Source organism: Alligator sinensis, unplaced genomic scaffold (assembly GCF_000455745.1).
Source record: "Alligator sinensis unplaced genomic scaffold, ASM45574v1 scaffold872_5, whole genome shotgun sequence".
Lineage (NCBI taxonomy): Eukaryota > Metazoa > Chordata > Crocodylia > Alligatoridae > Alligator > Alligator sinensis.
In genome coordinates, this window is record NW_005842730.1 from 85,297 (window position 1) to 107,532 (window position 22,236).

Genomic DNA, 22,236 nt, shown 5'->3' on the forward strand with positions numbered 1-22,236 from the left:
ATAGCTGACAGTTACTGGTGAAGGAGCTGTCCAGAGCTAACAAATGGTGTTGCACATTACCAGTGTGTTATCCCTAGCAAAGAATATGGTGTTTTCCTACCAAGGATCTCTCTCAAGGAGTTTAAAATGTTGTCTGAAAGTATAGTACCACTACCATGATAGACATTCTGCAAGTTGGCTTGTCTCTACTTACTTTAATGGACTTGTAGTGTGTTCTTTCTTTTCTTATTGCTTTCAACTGATGAAATGACACTGGCTATGAACTGGACTCACTCATTCAGTTGGTTTTTAAAAGATGGCACCCTGCCTTGGCCTCTGCCCAATTTCAGACTATATGTCTGGCTGTGAATGAGTAAGAGACTAAATTACAATCAGCAAATCTGATGAATGATAGCTGTGCCCATAAAACCAAATCCCCATGGTAAAAGAAGGCTGCATTGTGCAAGACGGTAGTGGCTCTAATACTTTTGTATTTAAAAAAGGTCAGGCTACCCTCTGCCTAGCCTACTAACTAAGTGCATTTGCAGCTGGCTGCCCCTCTTGCCTTCGGTCAGCTTGCAAAAAACAATTGAAGTGAGCAGTATGGAAGAACACGTCCAGAATGTCAAGAATAAATTAGGAAAAATTTACTGTTTACTCACCATTTTAATACTGCCAAACAACTATAACAGGTTGAAACTGTACATGTGACAAATTGGGAAAACGAGTCTCAATGCAATGGTTTCAGCAAAGGAATGTGCCGACTGGTTAAGAACATTACTACAATAAAAACAATGGCAAACAGGAATTTTGGCACAACATTTACAAAGTAAAGGCATGCTATCAATACAGTTTAAAAGTCTCTGAACATAAAAGGCCATGGTAAATGCAGAACAAAGGTGCATCTTTTACAGAATTCCCCACTGGTTTAGACCAAAAAAAATGCACAAGAATCCAAGTGGTTGATTTAATAGCTTGGTAGCAGCACACACTCTCCATCCAGTTTGGAATATAGCAATTTGTTTCTCCAACTGAAGTTGTCCCAGGTACGTCTTCACCCAATAAGCTGGCTTGAATATTACTACAAGGGCTCAAATCTTGATTTGGTAAATCAGCGTAAACCAAGTTAATCCCCAAACATAAGCTAAAAAGGACTTATCCTGCTACAGAAAGTTCTGTCACTTCTTTTCAAAGCCAGAACGTATTTGCAGCAGGGTGAAAACAAATTACACATCAGAAGCCAAAGCTATAGCCAGAAGAGCTCTACAGATCTTTTAAGTAGTTGCAGAAATATTAAATTCTGACCATACCAAGTGTTAAAAACAAAGAGTTCCTACTAAGAGGAATACTTTCTGCATGATCTGGTCACATCATGTGCATAGTTAAGTGTTTGTTTTTTTTTCTTATGTTTTCTTAAAACAAGATTCATTTGCAAATAAAGAAATAAAATTTAGTAAAGTTTATATATATATTATATATATCTGATGGAAAAACCTTAAAAACAGACTAGTGGTGGCTTGTTAATCAAAGAAAGAGAAAGCTACATACTGAAGTTCTGGAATCCAGCACCTCAGCTTCACAACAGCTGTGCACATTTAAGATTATGCAATCCGACTGATGCCTGAATGATCAAATCACACTTAACAGTTGTTCCGTTTTGATATCTTCAACATCCCATATCGATAAAAAGGTCCCTAATACAGAAGATTGTGCTAAAGAATGCAAGGATTCTGCATGCTGTTTTCATTCCCTTGGTCCTGTTCATGCTTGCAGCTGTCCCATGAGGCAGCAGGGGAACAGTCTGGTTTTCAAAACGCCACATCATAAAAACTGAAAGAAGAACACTGAGCATTAATGAAAGCACGTGTCAAAAAAAGACTGAGTTGCAAGCGTGAGTCTATTGCTCTCAGAGCAGCCAGACAGTTCAGCATTTTACCTTTTCCCCCCCACCATGTCCTCTCTTAATAGAGTCCACATTCTTTCAGGTTGTTCTTAATGATAACATCAGTAACAGCATCAAACACAAACTGCACATTCTTGGTATCAGTGGCACATGTGAAGTGGGTATAAATTTCCTTGGTGTCTTTTCTTCTGTTCAGATCCTCAAACTGACACTGAATGTATGCAGCTGCCTCTTCGTACGTATTGGAGCCTGGAACATAAAGATACCTTACTTTAGCTACATGTTTGCAGTAGAAAGTTTATCTCTAAAAATGTTCGGCTTCATTTTTGCTTGAAGGATAAAGGCATGGCTGTAAGAAGCTGCAAATTCAAGATTAGCCCTTCTTTTTAAATGGCCTAATGATCTTCCCATCTCTGTCACTGGCTTCCTGTGTGACCCTGGGCAAGTCATTTTAAAACTTCTGTCTTGGTTTCCTCATCTGTAAGATGGGGATCATGACACTTACCATCTTCACAAACAGTTTTGAAATCTACTGATAAAACACTGTATAAAATTATTAATAAAGCATCACGCTAGAAATACACAATCGCTTACATCGCTAAATTGGGAGTAGAAACAACTGACAGGAGTGAATGAATCTAAAGAGGTCTAAATCATTTGGGCTATGAATACACAATTTGATCAGATAGCAGATAAAAGAACTATGCAAAAGAAGGGCTGCAAGGTTCAACCTCTTACTCAAGGCAGGATCAGCCTTCTCCTGACGGTAGCAGACAGGCTCTCATCTAATCTGTTAAACGCTTTGTGAATAACCCTCACACAGCCACCAGGCACAATCCTGGCAACATCAAAAACACCCTTTAACTTGCTGCAGGTAAAGCAGGAGGGACAAGGCCACCATCAGTGTTCTGCCTTTACAAAAAGCCAGGAAGTCGTTTGTTAAAATACCCTCAAGAGATCCACGGAAGAGAACTATGTTCCCTGCTAAATCTCCAGGTGCAGCCCAGTCCAGCCCCCTGGCAGGAAGAGCCTGGCACTGCCCTGGCCCCAGCCCACCCTTGCCTCATGCACACATCTGGGGACACGTCCCCCATGCCCTCCCAGGGTGCATGCGGTGGCAGGGTCACTACCCCCTCCCTGCACCCCCAAGACAAGTCGCTCGCAGCTGTCCCACACTCCGCCCCAGCTGTGCAGCACTTGCCCCTCTCCCTCCCTCACTGCAGGGGCTTCAACCTGCACCCCCCTACACCCCTTCCTCCACAACAGACTTACCAGCCAGACAGTGCTCTCCACGCTCTGCCCGGCTGCGTAAGTTAGCAATCAGATCAGTATCAGCCAATATGGCTCCAAAAAATAAATAAATAAATAAATAAAATCAATCAGCCACTGATACTGGCCCAAAAGAAATCTCTATTGGTGCACCCCTACCAGTAAACCCCTACTGTTGGTTTAACTCCCAGCAAGAACACTGGCACATCCCAGTCAACCTCCAGCCTTAACAGTGGCTAACCCCAAATGTTTGAGGAAAGCAAAAACGCCCAACACACAAGTAACAAAGTGGAAGGGGGAAATTCCCTTTAAATGACCTTGTTGTTGTTATTATTATTATTTTATTTTTTTTCTTTTTAAAAAGAGAAGGCCTACCAGCCACACTAGTGAAGATGTTCCACCCATGCTTTTGGAGTACAGATGTAATATGTACTCTAATGCAAGGGAGGCTGTGGTTTCTAATGCATATGAGTTATCTAGACATCTTTTATAATACCTTCAGTACTGACATTGAGGTAAAAAGACTTTCCTTATAAGGACCCAAGATGCAGAAAAACCTCACATTTTCCAAACATGCTTCCAGCCAATGAAACACGTGGACAATAGCTCAACAGAACCAGGGGGAGAAGACCTAGTTCTAACTTTGCCACAGGTGGACAAGCCCATACTCCTTCTAAAATCAGAGTGATCTGAAGTGTTCATTTCAACGGATCAGCACAAGACTGAGCTCACCCCTGATCCCAGCATTACCTGTGTACTCTGGGTAGCAGATTGTTAGTGGGCTCTTCTTAATCTTTTCCTCAAACAGGTCTTTCTTGTTGAGGAAGAGGATGATGGAGGTGTCTGTAAACCACTTGTTGTTACAAATGCTATCAAACAGCTTCATGCTCTCATGCATCCGGTTCTAAAAAGCAGTTGGAGAAAAAAAGTGCATCATTCCAACAGTCACTTGGGAAAGGTGGGTTGTTTGATTATCTTTAGAAGAAAGCCGTTGGCATTAAAATACAAAACATGATAGCTAAACTATCCAGTGATCTCGAGGTCCCTTCCAGCCTCTAATATCTATGGAGATATTAAAACTGTGTACTACGCAGGAACTGATAACAAGTGTCATACAAGGGAAGGTCAGGAAATTTATGTTGTGTCCGGTCATAACTAGAGGTCAGATCAGAGAAGGTCTAATCCCCATTCACTTTAGTTTTTGTCAGTTTACCATCCCGTAACCTTTTACTAGGGTTGGCTTTTCTTCCAGTCCAAGAAATGCATTAGTGCTTAACAAAAACAGGCAGCAATAACAGCAACCTCACAATCAGAACATTTTGGGGTTTTTTAGAAAGCCGAGGAGAAAAACATCAATTCCCTCTAGTTTATTATTAAACTTGTGGTGCTACGGCCAGACCTCTTAGGAGACATGCTGCTCTCTCACAACATCCCAAAGAGAGCACAAAACAAAGAATATTATGTTGATAGGTCCTTAAACTGAATACAGTCTACAGCAGCTTGAAACTAACTTCCACCTCAATTATCTCACTGCAGGATGCAGCCACGTGTTAATAATTCCAAAGGAACGTACCATCTCTTCATCCTCGGCAAGGACAAGGTCATAATCACTGAGGGCTACGCAGAATATAATAGCTGTCACACCTTCAAAGCAGTGAATCCATTTCTTTCTTTCTGATCGCTGGCCACCAACATCAAACATCCTGAAAGAGGGAAGAGAAAAGTGGCTCAGATATTATGCAATGCTCACCTTCTTAACTGCATGATGTGGCGAAGCTTAAAGAATTTAAGTTCTTTCAGACAAGCAGAATGTAGTAGAAATTTAGAGATACAAAGCCTTATCATTAATAAGGCCAGCAGAAACTCAAATCTTCCTATTCAGAGATGTGTCCCCCCAGATAAACTATATTTTAACTTAAAATATGAAGCTTTGTTTCCAGCAGGAAGAGCTAAATCTTAAAAGAAAGCCTTTGTTGTAACACTAACTAGGGTAGAAAGGAGCTTGCTACTTCATCTTGGCACTCTGCCTTGGTTGTTTTAACCCCTGTAGAAGTAACCCAGTTGCTTGGGCTGGACTCGGAGCACCCACTCTACACAGTTCAATTATTCCAACTAACTAATGTGCTTGGCAGCAAATACTATGGGTAACATGACCGGCACCTTACTACTGAAACACATGGGCAAAATGTAAGAGGTTGGGTGCTGTAGCAGTTAAATATATAATTAATGAGATACTAGATTGGAAAGGTTCAGAGAAAGGGAATCTAAATATTGCAAGAAGATTTCTAGCTATAAACAAAGATGCTAGTTTCCTGGAAAATTACAACAGTCCCTTCTCCAAACTGTTGCGGAAAGAGAGGCAATATTCCCCACTGTTTTCTGACTGGCTGAGATTATTAATTTAAATCACGTCAGACAAGTCAATATCCAAGAGCTATGGAAACAAAAATCAATGTTTATGATTATCAGAGCAAGCAGGCAGAGAAAAGAGAAACTATTCAGAGTCTGCCAAAAGTAATACTATTTAATGATTCCAACAAAAGGAGCCAGAATTGTGGTTCAGTGACTCCAGACTTTCATTTAAGATAAGCTGTCCCAGTGGAACATAATAGGAAAGATGGAATTTTGTATGAAGTTACAGCCTTTTTATTTAGCCGGCAGTGTTCTCTGTTACCTCTGCTGTTATTGCAAAGCAGCAGTGACCTCAGAGCCCAGCTTCTCCAAGGTGATCCTGTATTCAAGTCAGACATCTCAGTCTGTTATTGGAGTAAAGTCCCAAATTTAGCACCATATTTTTAGCATAGGATGATGGGTAGATAAAGTAAGCTTTGAGGAAAATGACTGCAGCTTTGTGCTTAATACCTACCTAAACACTCTCCTTAGTAGGCAAGTCCCCTAAGATGGGAAGCATAACATCCCAATTCTGATGGATGCCCAATCAGTCTGAGAAAGCCTTGTGAGCCCTGCATAAGCCAGTTTCTAAAGGTGACGTATGCTTCCATAGTGCTACTATTCCACCACTGATCTAACTTACTAAAAATTATTTAGCAACATGGTAAGAAACTCCATACAAATCCATGTGTTCCAAAAATGCCTCTTGGCAGAATATTGCCTACACTCTTCCATCTTAAAGTCATGTACCTTCTTAGTATTGGTGGCCATGAAACCATCTTAGATGAAGAAAACGATAGTGGCTCTATGTCCTTTTGGGTACTGGAAAAGGCTGTAATACCTTAGAAAGGATCTCCATAGTGTACATTAGATAGCATGCCAGTTAAGTTCTAATCACCATCACTGCAAAGAAATGGTTAAACTATCATGCCTGCTACCTCTAGCCCAATATCCCATTAGGCAGAAACAAACGGCTTTTAAAAAAAAAAAAAAAAAAAAAGAAAGAAAGAGCACTGTACACTACTACTGGTAAATGTTAATCCTAATACATCATGAAAGAAGATACTCTTCCCTGGAGCTAACCAGCAGCCATAAAAATAGCTCTGTGATGCAAAGTATTCAGCCATTTTCTATTAACCAGTTAACAAATTAGAAGCCAAGACAGCTTTGTTCCCCAAGAAGCATGCAGCCGAATTGTGCCGGGAGCCCAAGTGCATAGATTTTTGCTACGCCTCTTTAAAACCTGGTTTTGTAATGAAAAATTAAAATCATGGCTGGCAAATGAATGATTGTTTAAAAGCCTTATATAACAAAGGCTCAATGACAACCTTCCAGAAAAGGAAGAGAGCTCGACCCAGAACACAAATACTGCATTTTTTTCTGACACTGTTGTACCGAACTGATATCCACCAAGTAAGGGCCTAGCTTTGTGAAGGACATGCTTGGGATCCAAAGCAAAGGTTGGTCTACAAGACTAGGTAAAACAGCTAGGGAAAAGTGCGCCACCCCCCCCATCTCTCAGGGCTGGTATGAAGGATACAGGGAACTCATTACTCATACTTAAAGGGACACTGTCAAGATGAGCTGAATATCTCAACCACTTCAAACAGTTTTATTTTTTTTAGACTAGAGGACACATCCTCTCCACTACACTGTCATACAAAGGCAGCCATTCTACCCCCCACCCCCCTTACGCATGCCTTTTGCTGCTCTGCAGCAGTAGTTAGTCAGCACAATTTCATCCACAGCTTTGCTACGGATGCCATGCAGTCCAGACAAAAGCCCCACAGGGCTGAGCCTGCAGGGAACGGCTCTTATCCTTACATGTCAAATGAAGGGGTTAAAGCATTCAGATTATAACCAGGAGCCAACAGTGTCCTTTTAGTATTCCAGAACCTATAAATAAGCATCCAGTACCTGCGTCTGTGCTTCCAACATAAAAGCAGCTGGAAAGAACAAAAGAATGCAAATAAAAGTCAAACTGGCAACTCAAGTGAGCAACTCCAGTAAGAACAGAGTTTAATACAAACTACAAGGAACTGTATGCAATTACTTGAAACACGAATAAACAGAAGGCTCCACAGTACACACGAGGGAAACTAGATACCCACCATCAGCTGAGCACCAGGTAACTCTCACCTAGACAAAGAAAAAGTGCAGTCTGCAGAGATGAATGAGGCCCCACCGTGCACCATACTCACTTGAAGTACAGGTCTTTGAAGGTGAAGTGAGTTTCCACAATGCCTGTAGTTTTAACTCTGGTCCGCAAAACATCTTGCTGAGTTGGAATATAGGTCAACTGAGATATTCTATCCAAGTCATTTAGGTAACTGAATGAAACACACAACACAAGACAGGCTTTTTTGAGTCTCCTTAGGCTATGAATCTTTTATAAAATGCAGAAGAAAGCCTCAGTAAAATGCATTAGTTTGTTGGGTTTTTTTTAAAGCACAGCATGAATCTTAAACATACGTGACATACAGATCTGTCTGTGTGCAGGCCTGGCCCCTGGATGTCTTCTTGGATAATTTGCCTAGGATTGCCTGTCCCTATTCTTTACGCTTACTAGGACAGGAGTGACCATCCTGCAGGCATGGGTGCCACAACTGGCACGGACAGCAAAGCAGAAAGTAGAGCAGCAGATCAGGCAGGGAACAGAGGGCTGGGAGCAGAAAAGCAGAGCAGCAAAATGGATGGAGGAAGGGAATCAAAATGACACTTAGGGAAGATGCAGGGCTAATTTGTGGTATGTCTGCCAAAAAGGTTAGCCCCCACAAAAATAGGGCAACAGTCAAGTTTCCTGCTAGTTCAGAGAATAAACTTCTCAGCCATATTTCTTATTAGGTATTAGCACAACTGCATCTGACAAAAGTAGCTTCATTACATTTCTTGTGAAGGAACACTTCTGCTGGGAAGCACGAAGATCCTGACTATTTCTAGCATAGCAGAAAAAGCTGAACTATGTTCCAGACAGCCACTCAAACCTAGGTGTAAGACACTGGTGGAAAAGCAACTACACAAACAGGAAAGCCAAGAAAATGAGTACAGTACATTAAATAGCACTGACAGTAAGTATTACACTCTGAACACGTTGCATCCCATAGGCAGAAGAATGAAAGTGCTACCTGAAGGGCTGGTAACCAACAGCCTGACATTGATAACAAGCATGTGACTAGCCAGTGAATTATTTAAGCAGATGCTCTGCAACCTCCATTTGCACTTTCATAACCTGCTCCCAACACTGTCAGGTTTCAGCCTCAGTCCTTTCGGAGGGAACTAAACTAGCCTGATCAGCTTTTTGCAGCAGGTGAGAAATTACATAGAATTAGACAGTTTTTACTACCAAGTAAATTGCAAAATCCCACACTAATACAAAACGACACTCCCCTGGGTCTAGCGAACCTCATTCCACTAATGGCTGATATCCGAATTTTCCAACTAGACAAAAATTGTTTGACTGTTCAGTCCAGAGAGAATTTCAAGGGCAAGTAAATGTTAAGACTCAATGACAGAGTTTATCCAGGCTATTAGGCAAATGTGAAAACATACTCATTCAAGGTGCATGCTGCTGTGAACCCATATGAATTGCAGAAATGTATTTTAGAATGACTGGAACAATAACAGCAATCACAAATGTCTCTTGACACTAGAAAGTCTTTGCACTTCATTCAGTTTCCCCCAAAAGCACACGTATGTTGTGAATTGGCCAAGTGAGCTCTCTCAGCACCCTTCTTTGTCATCAGTTGCTCGTGACCTTCTCGGGGAAGAAGAAACAGTACCATCTGACGGCAGTGCTAATCAAGGGGTGTGTGTATGGGGAAGGGAAGCTTCACACACTACAGGTTTCAAAATCCTAGTCAGGTTCTGACTTTTACTGGATTTGCGTATCACTGCTCAAAAATGGCAGACATGCCAGGACAGAAGGGAGGAATGGGGGTAGTGCACAGGCCAAACCAATAGCCTCTATTTATCACCCACCGTTTTCTCACTACTGCAAAATTTAAACTTTACTCAAATGCTTTGTTCCAAGAACCACTGGGCTAAATCCTACTTCACTGCACATGCCCACATGATGGGCATCTGGCTATAACTGCAGACTTTGGCACTTGTGCAATTGGTGATTTGGCACTGCTGGCACTAGCCTACTGAGTATGGCTCAGTAAAGCTAAGCTCCAGCTGGGCAGCTATGCAGTGAAATAAGATTGCCCAGGTGTGTGTAAGGCTGGGCAAGTCTGAAAACCAGTCAGGCAAAAACCACAACTTACAGGTGTTAGACACTGTGGGGGCAAAAGGGAAGGGCAGACAAGACGAGGTAAGTAGGAAGAGAGGGCAGAGGATGTGTAGCTCACTAGATGGCTACTGCCCTGGGAAGGCATTACTCTCAAAAGACAGAAAGCTTTCCAAGGGCTGTTTATCTAATGAAGAGCAGATGTAAGGTGCTGGCAGTCAGCCTCAACAGCAAGGCTGGAGAGGAGTCTGGGTAAGGCCTGGTCCATGGCCTGGTGGTTAGAGCACTTTCCTAGGTAACAGGATATGAAGATTCAGACCCACTCTGGATGGGTCTCAAAACACAAAAGTCTTCTGTCCCATGGGCAGGTGCCCTAACCACCAGGCTACTGATTATAATAGGAGGGGGCTCTTCTTTAAAAAAAAAAAAAAAAAAAAAAAATACTTCCAGCAGGTACACAAAGGGCATTTCTTGCCAAAAAGGGAAATAGGACCCCAAGGGGTGGAAATGCCAAACATCACAGTTACGCAATGGCACACACAAAGTGAGACAGGATTTAGCCCAAGACGCAGGTCTTCCTATATGCCTACTCAGTTTAACGAGGCCCCTTCCCGACTCAAGCACACAGGGATTGCTACCATCCCTGTAGCTGAATACAAACTAAGGCTGCAACTAGAGAGGGAGCAAAATCTTTCAATGGAAGCCCAAAGTTTGCCCAAAGGCTCCCAAACTTTTCTAGGCAAACCAGTGTCAATCTGGCCTGCGTCAGGATTTCTTATGTCCCATCTGAAACCATGAAACTAGACATCTTCAGAATAGTCTAAACCCCAAAGTTAGAGAACAATGCAGCAATGTGGAAGGCTGGTTTCTCTCACAGCTCTGCTAAAAGGAGAAACCAGATTTTGGGAAATCAATGAGCTGGACAGGATTCAGCTGGCAGCTAGAACAAACTCCCCCTCCTTCCCAAGTTCACATGAGCACCGTGATGGCATTTTCCTAACAATGCAGTCATGTTTCCTTTAAATGCTGGGAAGAATGCTTTCAAAGCTAAACAAATGGCTGAAAGCTCCAAGAGATTCATACAAAGCATTTATTATGAAAGACACTGTAGGCTACTGAGCAAGAGAGGGACTGTCACTAACATGCCTCTAGGGAAACAGAGAACACAAAAGGCTGCCTTCAGACTCACAGTAAGGAGAGGTCACAAGAGCCATAAAACCTGCAGGGAAGTATTCAGGTGGTTCAAGATGTAAAACTACTGAGCTTCATGCTTTCTGGAGAGGCCTTGCCAAAAGGCCCACACCAGCATGAAAAAAGAGAACCAGAAAGGTCTTCCTGAGACTGGCTGGATGCTCTTTTTTGCTTACTTGTGAGCAAAGGACACAATTCACCCATTCTTACTATCCTCTGTAGCCAGTCTTTTTGGATCTGAAAACAAAGTCGTGTTCAGGAAAGATGACCCAAGTTCAGGAGGTGTCCAGATAGGGCAGGGACAGGCAATTATTTCAGGTGGAGGGCTGCTTACTGAGTTTTGGCAAGCCATTGAGGGCTGCATGACAGGCAGCCAGGGGCAGATAAATATTAATTTTTCTAAATTTTTTTAGGGGTCCCTGCGGGCCAGATAGAATGGCTTGGCGGGCTACATCTGGCCGGCGGGCCACATTTTGCCCACCCCTGAGATAGGGTGAAACCCACCTCACTGGCTTTCCCTGTCTGGCTATGCTTACTTGAAGCCATTTGTCACATCCATTGCCCTTGCAAAAAGTGACCTCCAGAATCCTCAACGAAAGGGAAGGGCAGATTTAGTTAAGTGCGCCTCCAAGGAAGCAAGATGCCAAACCAAGTACAAGCGTAAGTCTTCAGATTCCCTCCCTCCCCAGATAAGTATAATTTAATGCGAGAGTCCTAATGGTCATTATGCAACAGGCAGTAAAATGTACCATGAAGGAACAAGGAAGTAACACCCCCCAAAAAACTCTTCACAGGTATATCAAGGTTTTGCTGAATTCAGGCTTAAGCTTCCAGTTGAGAATTAAATCAATACATGCTAGAAACAGAGACTGGTTTACAAAAAGTGTGTTAATTGCTTATGGAGCAGTACAGTTTGCCACTGTAGATCAGAGCCTAGATGAACTTCCAAAAAAACCCCATTAGATCTGAACAAGCCAAGCTAGTCTAATTTCAGAGTGGTATCTTAGCTAGCTATATTTTAAGCAGTAAGAAGGACAACTGCAGCAAGAGATATGCATAACAGCATTGAGGTACAAAAGCACAGGGTTATCCTTCAGGGCCAGGCCTCCTGTAATAGCATATAGTGGGGAGAGAGGGAGCAACCTTTTTTGCAGGTGAGCCACAAAATTAGCTCCACACTCTTCAAGTGCCACTCCAGTCCCCTTCCCTTATCTGCTGTCCTTCACCGTGCTCCCTGCCACTGCTTTCTACCCTATCTGCCACTGTCCTTCCTGTTCTCTCCCTGGTCTGCCATGTGCCAGGCACAGAGGCTGCCTGTGGCACTCATACCACAGGTTGGCCACCCCAGCCATATAAGCATGCTGCTGGCTTACTCACTTAAAGAAAGTCCTGAATTATGATTTTATTCACATTAAAAGCTTTGTCTGTCCTTTAGAAGGAGGACATTTGTTGCTGGAAGTACCCACTAGATACAGCCCAAGTATCAGTACCAATACTACATTTGTGGTGCAAGACAGAGCAAACAGTAAGTGCTTCTTACTATGATGCAGAGTCATTAAGTTGATATTCTCTAGATCTGCTGAAGCAGGCCTGAACCCCAGCATCCCTCCATAACCGTTTAATCACCCCAGCAAGTTCAGGAGTCATTACTCCTTCCTCCGCACTGCCGGCTAATACAAACAACTGGCGGGCGTCATCCTGCAAGAAAAGAGCAACCCAAGTCAGTAAGTGTGACACTTTAAACAACAGTTTTACCCATAAATACCTGCACTAGCAGCTGTGATAGATGCCAGAAACAGTCATACACTAGTAAGGCCAGGTTCCCTTCCCCCACCTCATCCACTAGTCCATCAAGTCAACACTCACTTTTCAGCAAGAAATGCACGGACTGAGCAAACAGCAAGCTTCCCAAAGCCCATACAGCATCAGGGAATTTTAGGTGTGCCAACCAGAAGAGGGTGGCAGCCTGTAGCATGCAACACATACTGTGATTCTTATCATTTCAGTAACATTTACATAAAGGCAACATGAACCTTCAACATTCCCCCTTATATAGTCCATTTCTCCAGCAGTGCTACAACAGAATGCCAATACTGTACAACAGACTAATGAACAAATAACTTTTTATGTCTAAAACTACATTTAAAGTGTAATCAGGAAGACAGCACTGCATTATATTGGAGTAAAGAAAATTCAAGTACGAAAAGAAAACCTAGGATGATTACAAGCTTAAAGTTTTGACGGACTGTCATCTCATACACAGACTGTCAAAAATAAATGTGATACTGACTTCTAAACTAAAGCATTTAGGCAGACAGAATGGACTCAGATCAGGACTCGAGTGTATGCTTGCACCAGATTATGTGAAACACTTATTAGAAGACTCAGCCTCTCGCTTTTCTATAGGGAAATTAACAGCCAGATTTGCAACTAAAAAAAAAAAAAAAGGCTGACCTACATCTTACAGACTTCTGCTTCTGCCATGATGCAACTTCAAACAGCAGCTGATGAAGCGAGCTCTAGCCCACAAAAGAGTACTTTATTATATGTACTTTATTTAGTCTACAAGGTGCAAATCTATGCTGCCTTCCACATGATGCAACTTCTGCCAGCTCTGCTTAAGAGCTCCTCAACTACTTCAGAAAGTTTGTCAAATTTTAGTGACTTCCTCCTACTGGTGTTCACACTCCTGAAATTAGGCCTTAAAAAAAAAAACCCAAAAACAGCTGCAAAACATACAGTTCACCATCAAGTTTCAGCCATCCTGTAATGTGGGGGTCCATTTGTTTTCATGCCTAAAGTAGGTCTTCATTGCAGTCAGTCCAAGGAATAAATACCTGGGTTAGCATAGCTTTGGGTTGAGCACGTACACTGCAGATATACCCAAGTTTTTACGTCTTCACTGGTAACACACTCCCTCGTGTTCACTGGTAGGACTTATGGGGGCACATCTCATGGTTTTGTGGGCTGTAGTAAGATGAGAGATCTTGATTCTCTCGTAATGAATTTTGAGAGTACTTGTTTGCCTTTCCGTGCACATGGGGAATTTGGGAAAATGCATTAAACAGGACTGGCAGCATTTGAGTGATTTAAGCCTACATTCTTATGGCAAGGTGGTGATCACCAGTCAAACTGAGAAGGATTCAGCCTCTAGCTGCCTCACCCCTTGCCCCAGCTCATCAGTTAACTTGGGCTGAAGGCACCATTGAACCTGTGGGTACAGATGAAAGGAGAGGAATCACCCAGGTCAGCCCTCGTGGAAACATACCCCTCATTGAGCAAACAGAATTTTACGGCTTGTGTCCAAACTTGCATGTTGGAAGTCAGCCACTTCTCAGTTACTGCAGGCTAAGATTAAGACCATGCAGAGAGCTGGGGAGCAACAAGGGTACTGTAACCTGTTATAAACCAGCAACTTCCCTCGGTAGACAAGCCCCTCATGTCCTCTCCACAGCTCCTTTATTTCTGTAGATGTGTCACACATTTACTGCCTCTGACCTTTTCTAAAGCGTGCTGGGATCTCCCCTTCCCTCCCATTTGAGCAGAGAAAAATGCCAGGAAGTTTACTAGACAGTAAGGATTAGAGGCAGGAGACTGGATTTTAGTGATGTCAGAGGAAGGAACTGGGATTTGGGAAGGAAAAAAAGGAAAGTCAAAGATTTTTAACTGTTTTCCTTATTTCAAAAAACTTGAGGGTTACAAAGATTACTGATCTAGAGCACGGCTGTTCAACTGGCAGCCCATGGGCTGCATGTGGCCTCTGAGGGGTCAATTTGCAGTTGCCAGGCTTTCCCCAGCTGCCACCTCACCCCCACCATTGCTCCAGCTGCAGCAGCAACCCGGGCCCCTGGGCTCCCCCCTCCCTCTTCTAGCCTCCACATCCTGCACCCATCCCAAGGAGCAGGGCAACACAGTGCAGCCCCCAGTGCCAGGGAGCCAAGGGTAAAGACAGGGCATTCATTCAGCATGGGTGAGCAGGCTGCCCCAGGCTCCTTAGACATAGGACACTGATCTTGATTAAACTGTAAAATAGTATAGCTTCTTGAAAATTTACTGAACATTAATGCAAGAGGGCAAGTACTTTAAATGAAACCCTACATCAGATTTTTGTTAAAAATGGAACAAATCTTTCTTAACAAAAAGCTAGAAAGATTACAAGACTGCAATAACATACTCTATATAGGATGTTACTAATGCTTTACAGATTATCAAATATATTCCACTACTCTGTCTTGTCGTTTAAACATACTTCCAATGCACGTTCTGTAGACTGAACTTCTGGGGTTCATTAACATGCTCTACTGTACAAAAATCAAACCAGGGGAAATGAATGAAATACTTACTGCTCTGGCAACTTCCCCAAAGTCTATCTTTAGCCTTCCCATGGCTCTTATTATTGCAATGATAGACTGGATAGTATTGCTGTAGACAACCACTTTGTACTGTTTGCATTCTTCCTCAGAATAGCCATCCTCATGAATAATCCTGGAACAAAAAAAAGCCATCACCATTAAGCCAAACCAGGCAGACATTTCATATTTCTTTGTGCAATGTAGAATCACAATTTATGCACAAACTTCAGCCAGTGACTCCTTACTTACTTCATCTGCTTCACAATTGTGCTTTTACCAGATTCTCCAGCACCTGAAAAGGATTAAAAAAAAAAAAAAAAAAAAAGAAGAAAGTTAGTGTTTAACTGAAGCCGACACCTATTGAAACAGCCTCACATCTAACTATTGATTCAGATCAAAAAGAAAGAACTTCACTGTGACAGCTTGTTGGTTAAAGATCACCATAACAGCAATTCCCTGCAGTGATTCACTTTTCTGAGAAAGGCTCCCTAAGGAGACCCAGCTCTTAGACACCTCGGTCCCTTTTGTTGACAGATGCCAACAACAATTATGTGCCAGTCTCTATGATCCTCAACCAGGGTGCCATAGCATGGGTACCTTTCAAGGATGTTGTGCTAACACCACTGCCAGGTAGATATGCCCCATGCCCCTCTGCTTCTGGAAGATGCTGTGTGGAGCCGGACCCAAAAGGGGCTGTGGTAGGAAGGGGCATCTCACTGCTGCCTGGCTTGGTGGGAGATCAGATAGGATGCAAGGTTGGCAAGATCAGGGATAATTTCAAACTGAATGCAAACAGGTCCTTATCTCCAGGATTTTCCTGGGACTTCAAAATCTGCCAACTGTAGGCTCAGGAGTATTTCAAGAATAACCAAAATAATACAGCAAGATCTAAATGTGCAGTTGGCTTCTAGTTCCCTGCAAGGGGAAATACAGGGCACTAAAATACAGTGCTTACTCCACAGGCAGGCTTGGCAGGATTAGCATTTACTGATTTAAAAATTGAATTTCACCTGGCACTCTCAGACCGACAAAAAAGTTTTTCCATTGTTACACATCAAAATTTGCAGAAAGGGTACGTAAGAAAGATGATGGCTGACGGAGTGGGTGATGACAGGGGGAGAAGTCCTATAGAACCATGCTGGCTATAGTTTGGACTGCAGCTCCCAGAAGCCCCAGGGGATTGGGAACAAAGGAAGAGGAAAGGACAAAACAGGCCAGAGAGCTACAGGTGGGTAAAGCCAAAGCTGATGGTAGCTCTGCCACTCAGCTGGCAGCAGTCCTACAGTAGTTCTGCGTCTCGCTGTGGGTGGTTAAACACGCCCAATTTTGCATAGTAGGTGGTTAAACACCCCTAATTTTGCACAGTCCTGAAATTTTAAGATTGATAAAAATAGAAACAAAATAGTTAAACGCTGATATTATCCAACAAAACATTTTTTTTAAATTGAATTGCCAAGCCCATGCACAGGTGATAGGTGGCTGATAGTAACCAGGCAGCTAAGGCCCTGTATAGCACTGGTGTTAGTATTCTCTTGATCGTCTGAGGGGATTAGGAACCAGATTTTTATAGAATAAAATACACTGTGGCTTTTCCTGTGGTTTTAGATAATTTTACTTTATGCCGATTTCCTGGGACAGAACAAGACAGACAGAGCTCTGAATTTCCAGGGGCTTTTTTTTTTTTTTTTAAAACACTAATCATTACACTATCAACTTGGAACATGGGACTGTAAAACTGGGGTGTATTTAACTTCATATACTGGACTATCTATTATTCTTCTCTTCCTGGAGCAGTATACTAATGATTTCCCAAGGTAGTCCTGCCATTACACACATGAACATTGATAGTGGATACACTAGATAGAGAGCAGCCTAAGTAAATGCGTTAACACTGAATTATGTGAATATAATTCAGCCACAGGTCTCAAAGCTCTTTACAAGCTACAAATCCTAACCACTATATAGGAATTTCATATTTCAGAAGCAAGGAGGGGTGGGGAAGAGAAATGAATACTGAAGTCCCTTGGCAAGATAGCAGAGAAGTTTTAATGCCTGCTTTCCTGCTAATAGTCTCTAGTCAGCAAATGATTCCCACGTGCAAATGCTACTATCAGGAAGGCCAAGATTTTTCACCACAGCAGATATAAATAGTAATGTTTGAACTGATTGATAAATGTGTATTCTAAATAATTTCCTACACCACAGATCATCATCTGAGAAACTCGGGAGGACAAAGATCCACAGATTTAATTATAAGTGAGAGTCTGCCTCAAAAGCGGAGTTTAGGAATAGGCATTTTTTTGCACAAGCATACTGAAACAAAAGCATAGTCTTAAAGAGAGCCACAGGATCCAACATTTACTTAGAGCAAACAGTGTAAAGCCCCATCTAAAAGGCATGCACTAAATTACTGAGCTCAGTAAGCCAACTCCAAAGGCTTAAATCAAGCTTACCTCAATCTGGCTTTACAATTGTAGAATTCATATTATTTTAAGACGAATGATTAAATGACGCAACCCCCTGTTCTCTCCTAGCATGGGGAGACCAGATGGCTCAAACATAAAGACACTATATGACATCAAGTTGGTATGTCCCTATCACTATGAGTAAAACAATCTTTTAATACCACCTTTGTAAGGCGGGTCCTCCAGAATAAGGCAAAAATAAAAGCTCTTACAAGAGTAAAAAAACCCACCAAAAGCAAAAAAAAAACCCCAGCATTTTTCACCACATTTCTACTGTAGTTATGCATTAAGACCCTGGAAAATGTAAGTCCGAAAGACAACATTACAAACAAGGTTTGAAAGAGGACCTCCATTTCACCCTGTTTGTTCCATTTGGTGTTGCACTGGCAATAGAAACCAGGAAATCCAAGCTGCATTTCTGAGGATGAGAGGTGCTTTTGTTATTGCATTTCTTCATTGTGGGGAAGTAACTTCCACCTCTGAGTAAAAATAACTTTGGAATTTTACAGACAAGTTTAACCTTTGTGTCACAACCCAAAGGGTGTGATTTTTGGTTTTGTGTGCTTCGGCACTGCTAAATTGTCCCCGCTAAATTGCAGCTTCTTTGCACGGCGGAGTTTTCTGCTGCAAAGGAGAACCCCGGTGCAAGGGAGAATTTCCCGCCAATTTGGAGCTTTCTTTGCAGGGTGCATTTCTTTGTTGCAGCACAGAAATGCTCGTTGCAAAGAGTTCCCGCCATTTGTATGCTAACTGGAGTCCCATTATTGGCCAGTTCTAAATTATTCACACGTGGCGGCTAGTGATTGGCTTGCTAGCCATATAAGAGGCTTGAGTGGTTTCCGCCCAAGTTGGAGGACTCCACGAACAAGGGAGGAGGAGACTTCACGCTGTGTGAAGATCTCCAAGAGATGCGGATCCTTACGGACCCAGCGCATTTCAAGCAGGCAACAGAGACTGATCAATCTCTAGCTTCTCCCCGTCGCCGATAGATTCCTAGACGTATCCCTTCTCGTGCGCAACGAACCGGACCCACAGAGCCTAGCAAACTTCGTGCGAGTCCTTGCCGGACGACTCCAGAGCTCTTCTACCCGGGTTCGAGTCCTGCAGGTTTATTTTCCCGTCGCCAAAACCCTTTGCGACGTACCCTCGTATTTTCATCTTCCCGTCGCCGGAACCCTATGCGACGTACCCTCGTGCCCTGCAGGTTCGAGTTTTCTTTTCTTTTCTCTCTGTAACCGCAACTTAAGCAAGCTTTCCAGCCTACACCACTGCCATCTCGGTGTAAGTAAACAATCTTTTAAACTACCGCTACGCGTCCGTGCCTAATTCCAGCTCGAAGGCCTTCCCTCTCCGCCCCGGCGTGCCCGGGCTGCTGGCCACAGCCCGCGTGCAGCGCGAAAACGGCTCGGGTCGCTCCCGGCCCGCACACTTTGCTGAAACCTTTTTCAGTTTTTCTTTTTTAATTAAGCCTTTAAAAAACAGTTAAACACAGGACTTCAGCCACTTCCATATGGCCTCAACCTATCTGCTTGAAAACATTAAAAATTAAATATTCACTATACAGATGGAGGTTATGACAACACAAGGAGCAAACATACAAGCACCAGATTGTCTGAACACTTGCACAATAGCCAAATACAATCAGTCACTCACTAGTTATGGACATAAAGTGCCAACTTGCATTGAAAATTGTTGTTACTCTGGGAACAAGGTACCAAGACTGTAACTGCCTTCTTACAGACAATAAAATGTTTCATCTTTTCTGCTATACAGTTGGTGTCACAGCTTCAGGACTCACTGACAAGTCTACTTTCCTGTTCAGCTACCTTATTAAAGATCTGCCCATAGGTCAGTAATGAGATTTTTTTATTTATTTTTTTTTAAAACAGAAATTTCACATTCTGATAGAAAACTTACGTTCAGGTTTGTCATTTGTAGTGTAGATGGTACTTTTATTCTGTCTGAAATAGAACAGTTGAAAACCCCTGGAGGACTGAATGTCTCAGGTACAGTATATTTTACAGCAGGTTAAACACTCAAAGCAGTGTTTAAAACCTATCAGGAGGAAGAAAAGCCTGACAATTAAAGATATTTGGATTCAACTGGCAGCTCCTCTGGAACCACAGGCAAGCCACTTCAAGTCACACTGCTATGAGTCTGCAAGTGAGGACAGCATGTCTAACTCTAAGCCACTTGGCTGCAAGATTATAAACTCTTTGGAGTCCTCTCTCATTATACAGTGCCTTGCACAATGGAGCTGCTTTGGGCTGCAACAATACAAAAATACTGACACTGAAGGGGGAAGTGTTAATCTATGTGGTGGTCCATCCTCCCAAAGTTTTACTATGGAGTATGTCTGTTGATTTAGACTTACCAGGATGAGGCCACACTAAAAAAAACCTGCTTTTGTTGACTAGATAGTGGTACTTCATTACCCGTCTCAGAACCTCAGTTAGCAAGAATAACAATAGCAGGACAAGATTTCTTCCCAAGCAGACTGTGTAGGGCAACTGGAATCAATTATTCATTACTTGGTGGGCAATTAAAATGCTGACTCTGATGCATTTTATCATAAGCAACGATATGCTGCCAAGTCAAAGTTCCTAGGTGTGAGGAAATGAAAGACCATTTAAAACACCAGAATGCTTGGTTTCACTCAGGCCTGTCTCAAGCTATAAAGGATATGTACTAGAGTCTGCTGCTAATGCAATTGAGGGAAGGGAGCATGAAAAATAAGAACGAGGAAGTCTCAAAGGAAGTCCACTCTCTCAAAGTGAGAGCAAACACCTCCCATGCAAGTAAGTGCTGCAGGTTTGAAAAAAACTAAACTAGAAGAGCAGGGACAGGCTCCAACTTTTATAGATTTCCATAACACTCCATTAGGAATCAATATGATTTTTCCTTACAAAACTCTTCCATTTAGCAGGCTAATACTTTTGTTTTCCTCCTTGCACTTCAATTGCCAAAATAGCTGCTTCTCTCATTTCTAGTCAGTTTTTTGTTTTTTTTTTCAAAGAGATGACAGACATCAGGAATGTCTACTGCTCCAGAAACTCAGCTGTGCGCTAGGAACAACAGAGTGCACAGATGTTACTGTATTGCATGTATAAGGAACCGTTTTTTCTTGGGCTTTTTTTATTTATTTTGAACAGCCTAGAAATGCGGTGGGTCCACTATTCTACATAGTGGTATTTCTAACCAAAGCGTCATATTATTTTGACAACAATCCTGTACATCCCCCTTAAAACAGGGATTCAATATACTGTGAATGGTATATGCAGTTTGTTAAAAACCCCCCCAAAAAAACCAAACAAACCAACCTTATCCAAACCACAAGGCCTGACAGAAGAATTCATGAGATAACTTCCAAGTCATTTTAGACTGCGTGCATTGCCTGTGCGCTGCTGTTTCATCTTTAATTTATCTTAAGATCATCTTTCTGCTGAAGTCAATGCTTAACTTGCCTTATCAATCCTTACATTGACAAAGAAAATATCAAGATTATGCCATTAATGACTTCACTTGAGAGCCAAGAGAAGTTGTAAGAATACTTTAATTTTAAAAAAATGGAATATACATTTTTTAAAGAAATCTCTAATTCATCCCCTGAAACTATCCCACTTCAAAGAAAAAAAATATCTTCACACTAGCACTAGTGAGTTGTTATAGAAAACTGTTTAGGCCACCAGATCTTTCTTCCATGCCAACGCAGATTCATCCCTAAATACACACTTGTGAAACCCATGCTAGCACCGACTTCCATAAGCAACTGAGCTTTTGCCACATCCACTGGGATACTAATCCCTAATCTAAAACTTCCAATTTCTCCTTCTCAATGTCACCCCTTACTCCTCTGATGGCCACCTGACACAAAGCATCACATTAAGTAACTATTGTAAAACACCCACCTCTAGTCACCCCCACAAACTTTTGCTCTGCTCTCCTATTCTGGCAGTCTCCTTGCAAAGAAGTTCAGCACTAGAGGACACATTTCAGGCGCAGTCATATCTGAATGGCCAAGAGAGGGTTCATTACTGGTCTGCTCTGAGATTTGGAGATTGCACATATAAAACCATTTCCAGATTCCCCCCTTGTTCTAAATTCCTAGATTTCAGCTTATTTTTCTCTCTCTCTCCTACTCTCCAAACAAGACGATTTTCTCTTGAACTTTTCCAGCTTAATCTCATTCCTACCTACATTCCCAATTTCTCTAGGGGCCTGTGTTATTTCCATTTCCTTTGGCATTCACAGCTCATCCCCAGCTCATTAGGGCCTGTACATTTATATTTTTCTTTCTTCAGATTAGGTAATGATGGTCCCAACACAGACCCGCCCCCCCACCATAGCGCTGACTTTTCCATTCAATTCCATAAATAACATTCAATCACTACCCTTTATGTATTGCCGGGAGCCATCTTCAATCAGTATAACTTATGCTTACAATTAAATGTAAGCCAC

General features: G+C 42.4%; 1 protein-coding gene across 1 annotated transcript; it reads right to left on the reverse strand.

Moving 5' to 3' along the window:
- Nucleotides 1-611: 611 nt before the first annotated feature.
- GNAI3 (G protein subunit alpha i3) lies at nucleotides 612-15,631 on the reverse strand. The gene is made up of 8 exons (XM_014525030.2): nucleotides 15,563-15,631; nucleotides 15,305-15,446; nucleotides 12,502-12,659; nucleotides 7,744-7,872; nucleotides 4,725-4,854; nucleotides 3,902-4,055; nucleotides 1,916-2,131; nucleotides 612-1,809 (listed from the first exon to the last, which is right to left on the reverse strand). Exons 1-7 carry the CDS (start codon nucleotides 15,565-15,567, stop codon nucleotides 1,941-1,943), a joined length of 909 nt encoding a protein of 302 aa, XP_014380516.1. The 5' UTR covers nucleotides 15,568-15,631; the 3' UTR covers nucleotides 612-1,809; nucleotides 1,916-1,940.
- Nucleotides 15,632-22,236: the final 6,605 nt, after the last annotated feature.

Coding starts and splice junctions, on each gene's coding strand:
- GNAI3 (XM_014525030.2), bottom strand. Junction 12,660..15,304: donor TTGGGGAAGTTGCCAGAGCA/GTAAGTATTTCA, acceptor CTTTTCTTGCAG/GATGACGCCCGCCAGTTGTT. Junction 4,855..7,743: donor TTCAAAGACCTGTACTTCAA/GTGAGTATGGTG, acceptor TCCCTCTTTCAG/GATGTTTGATGTTGGTGGCC.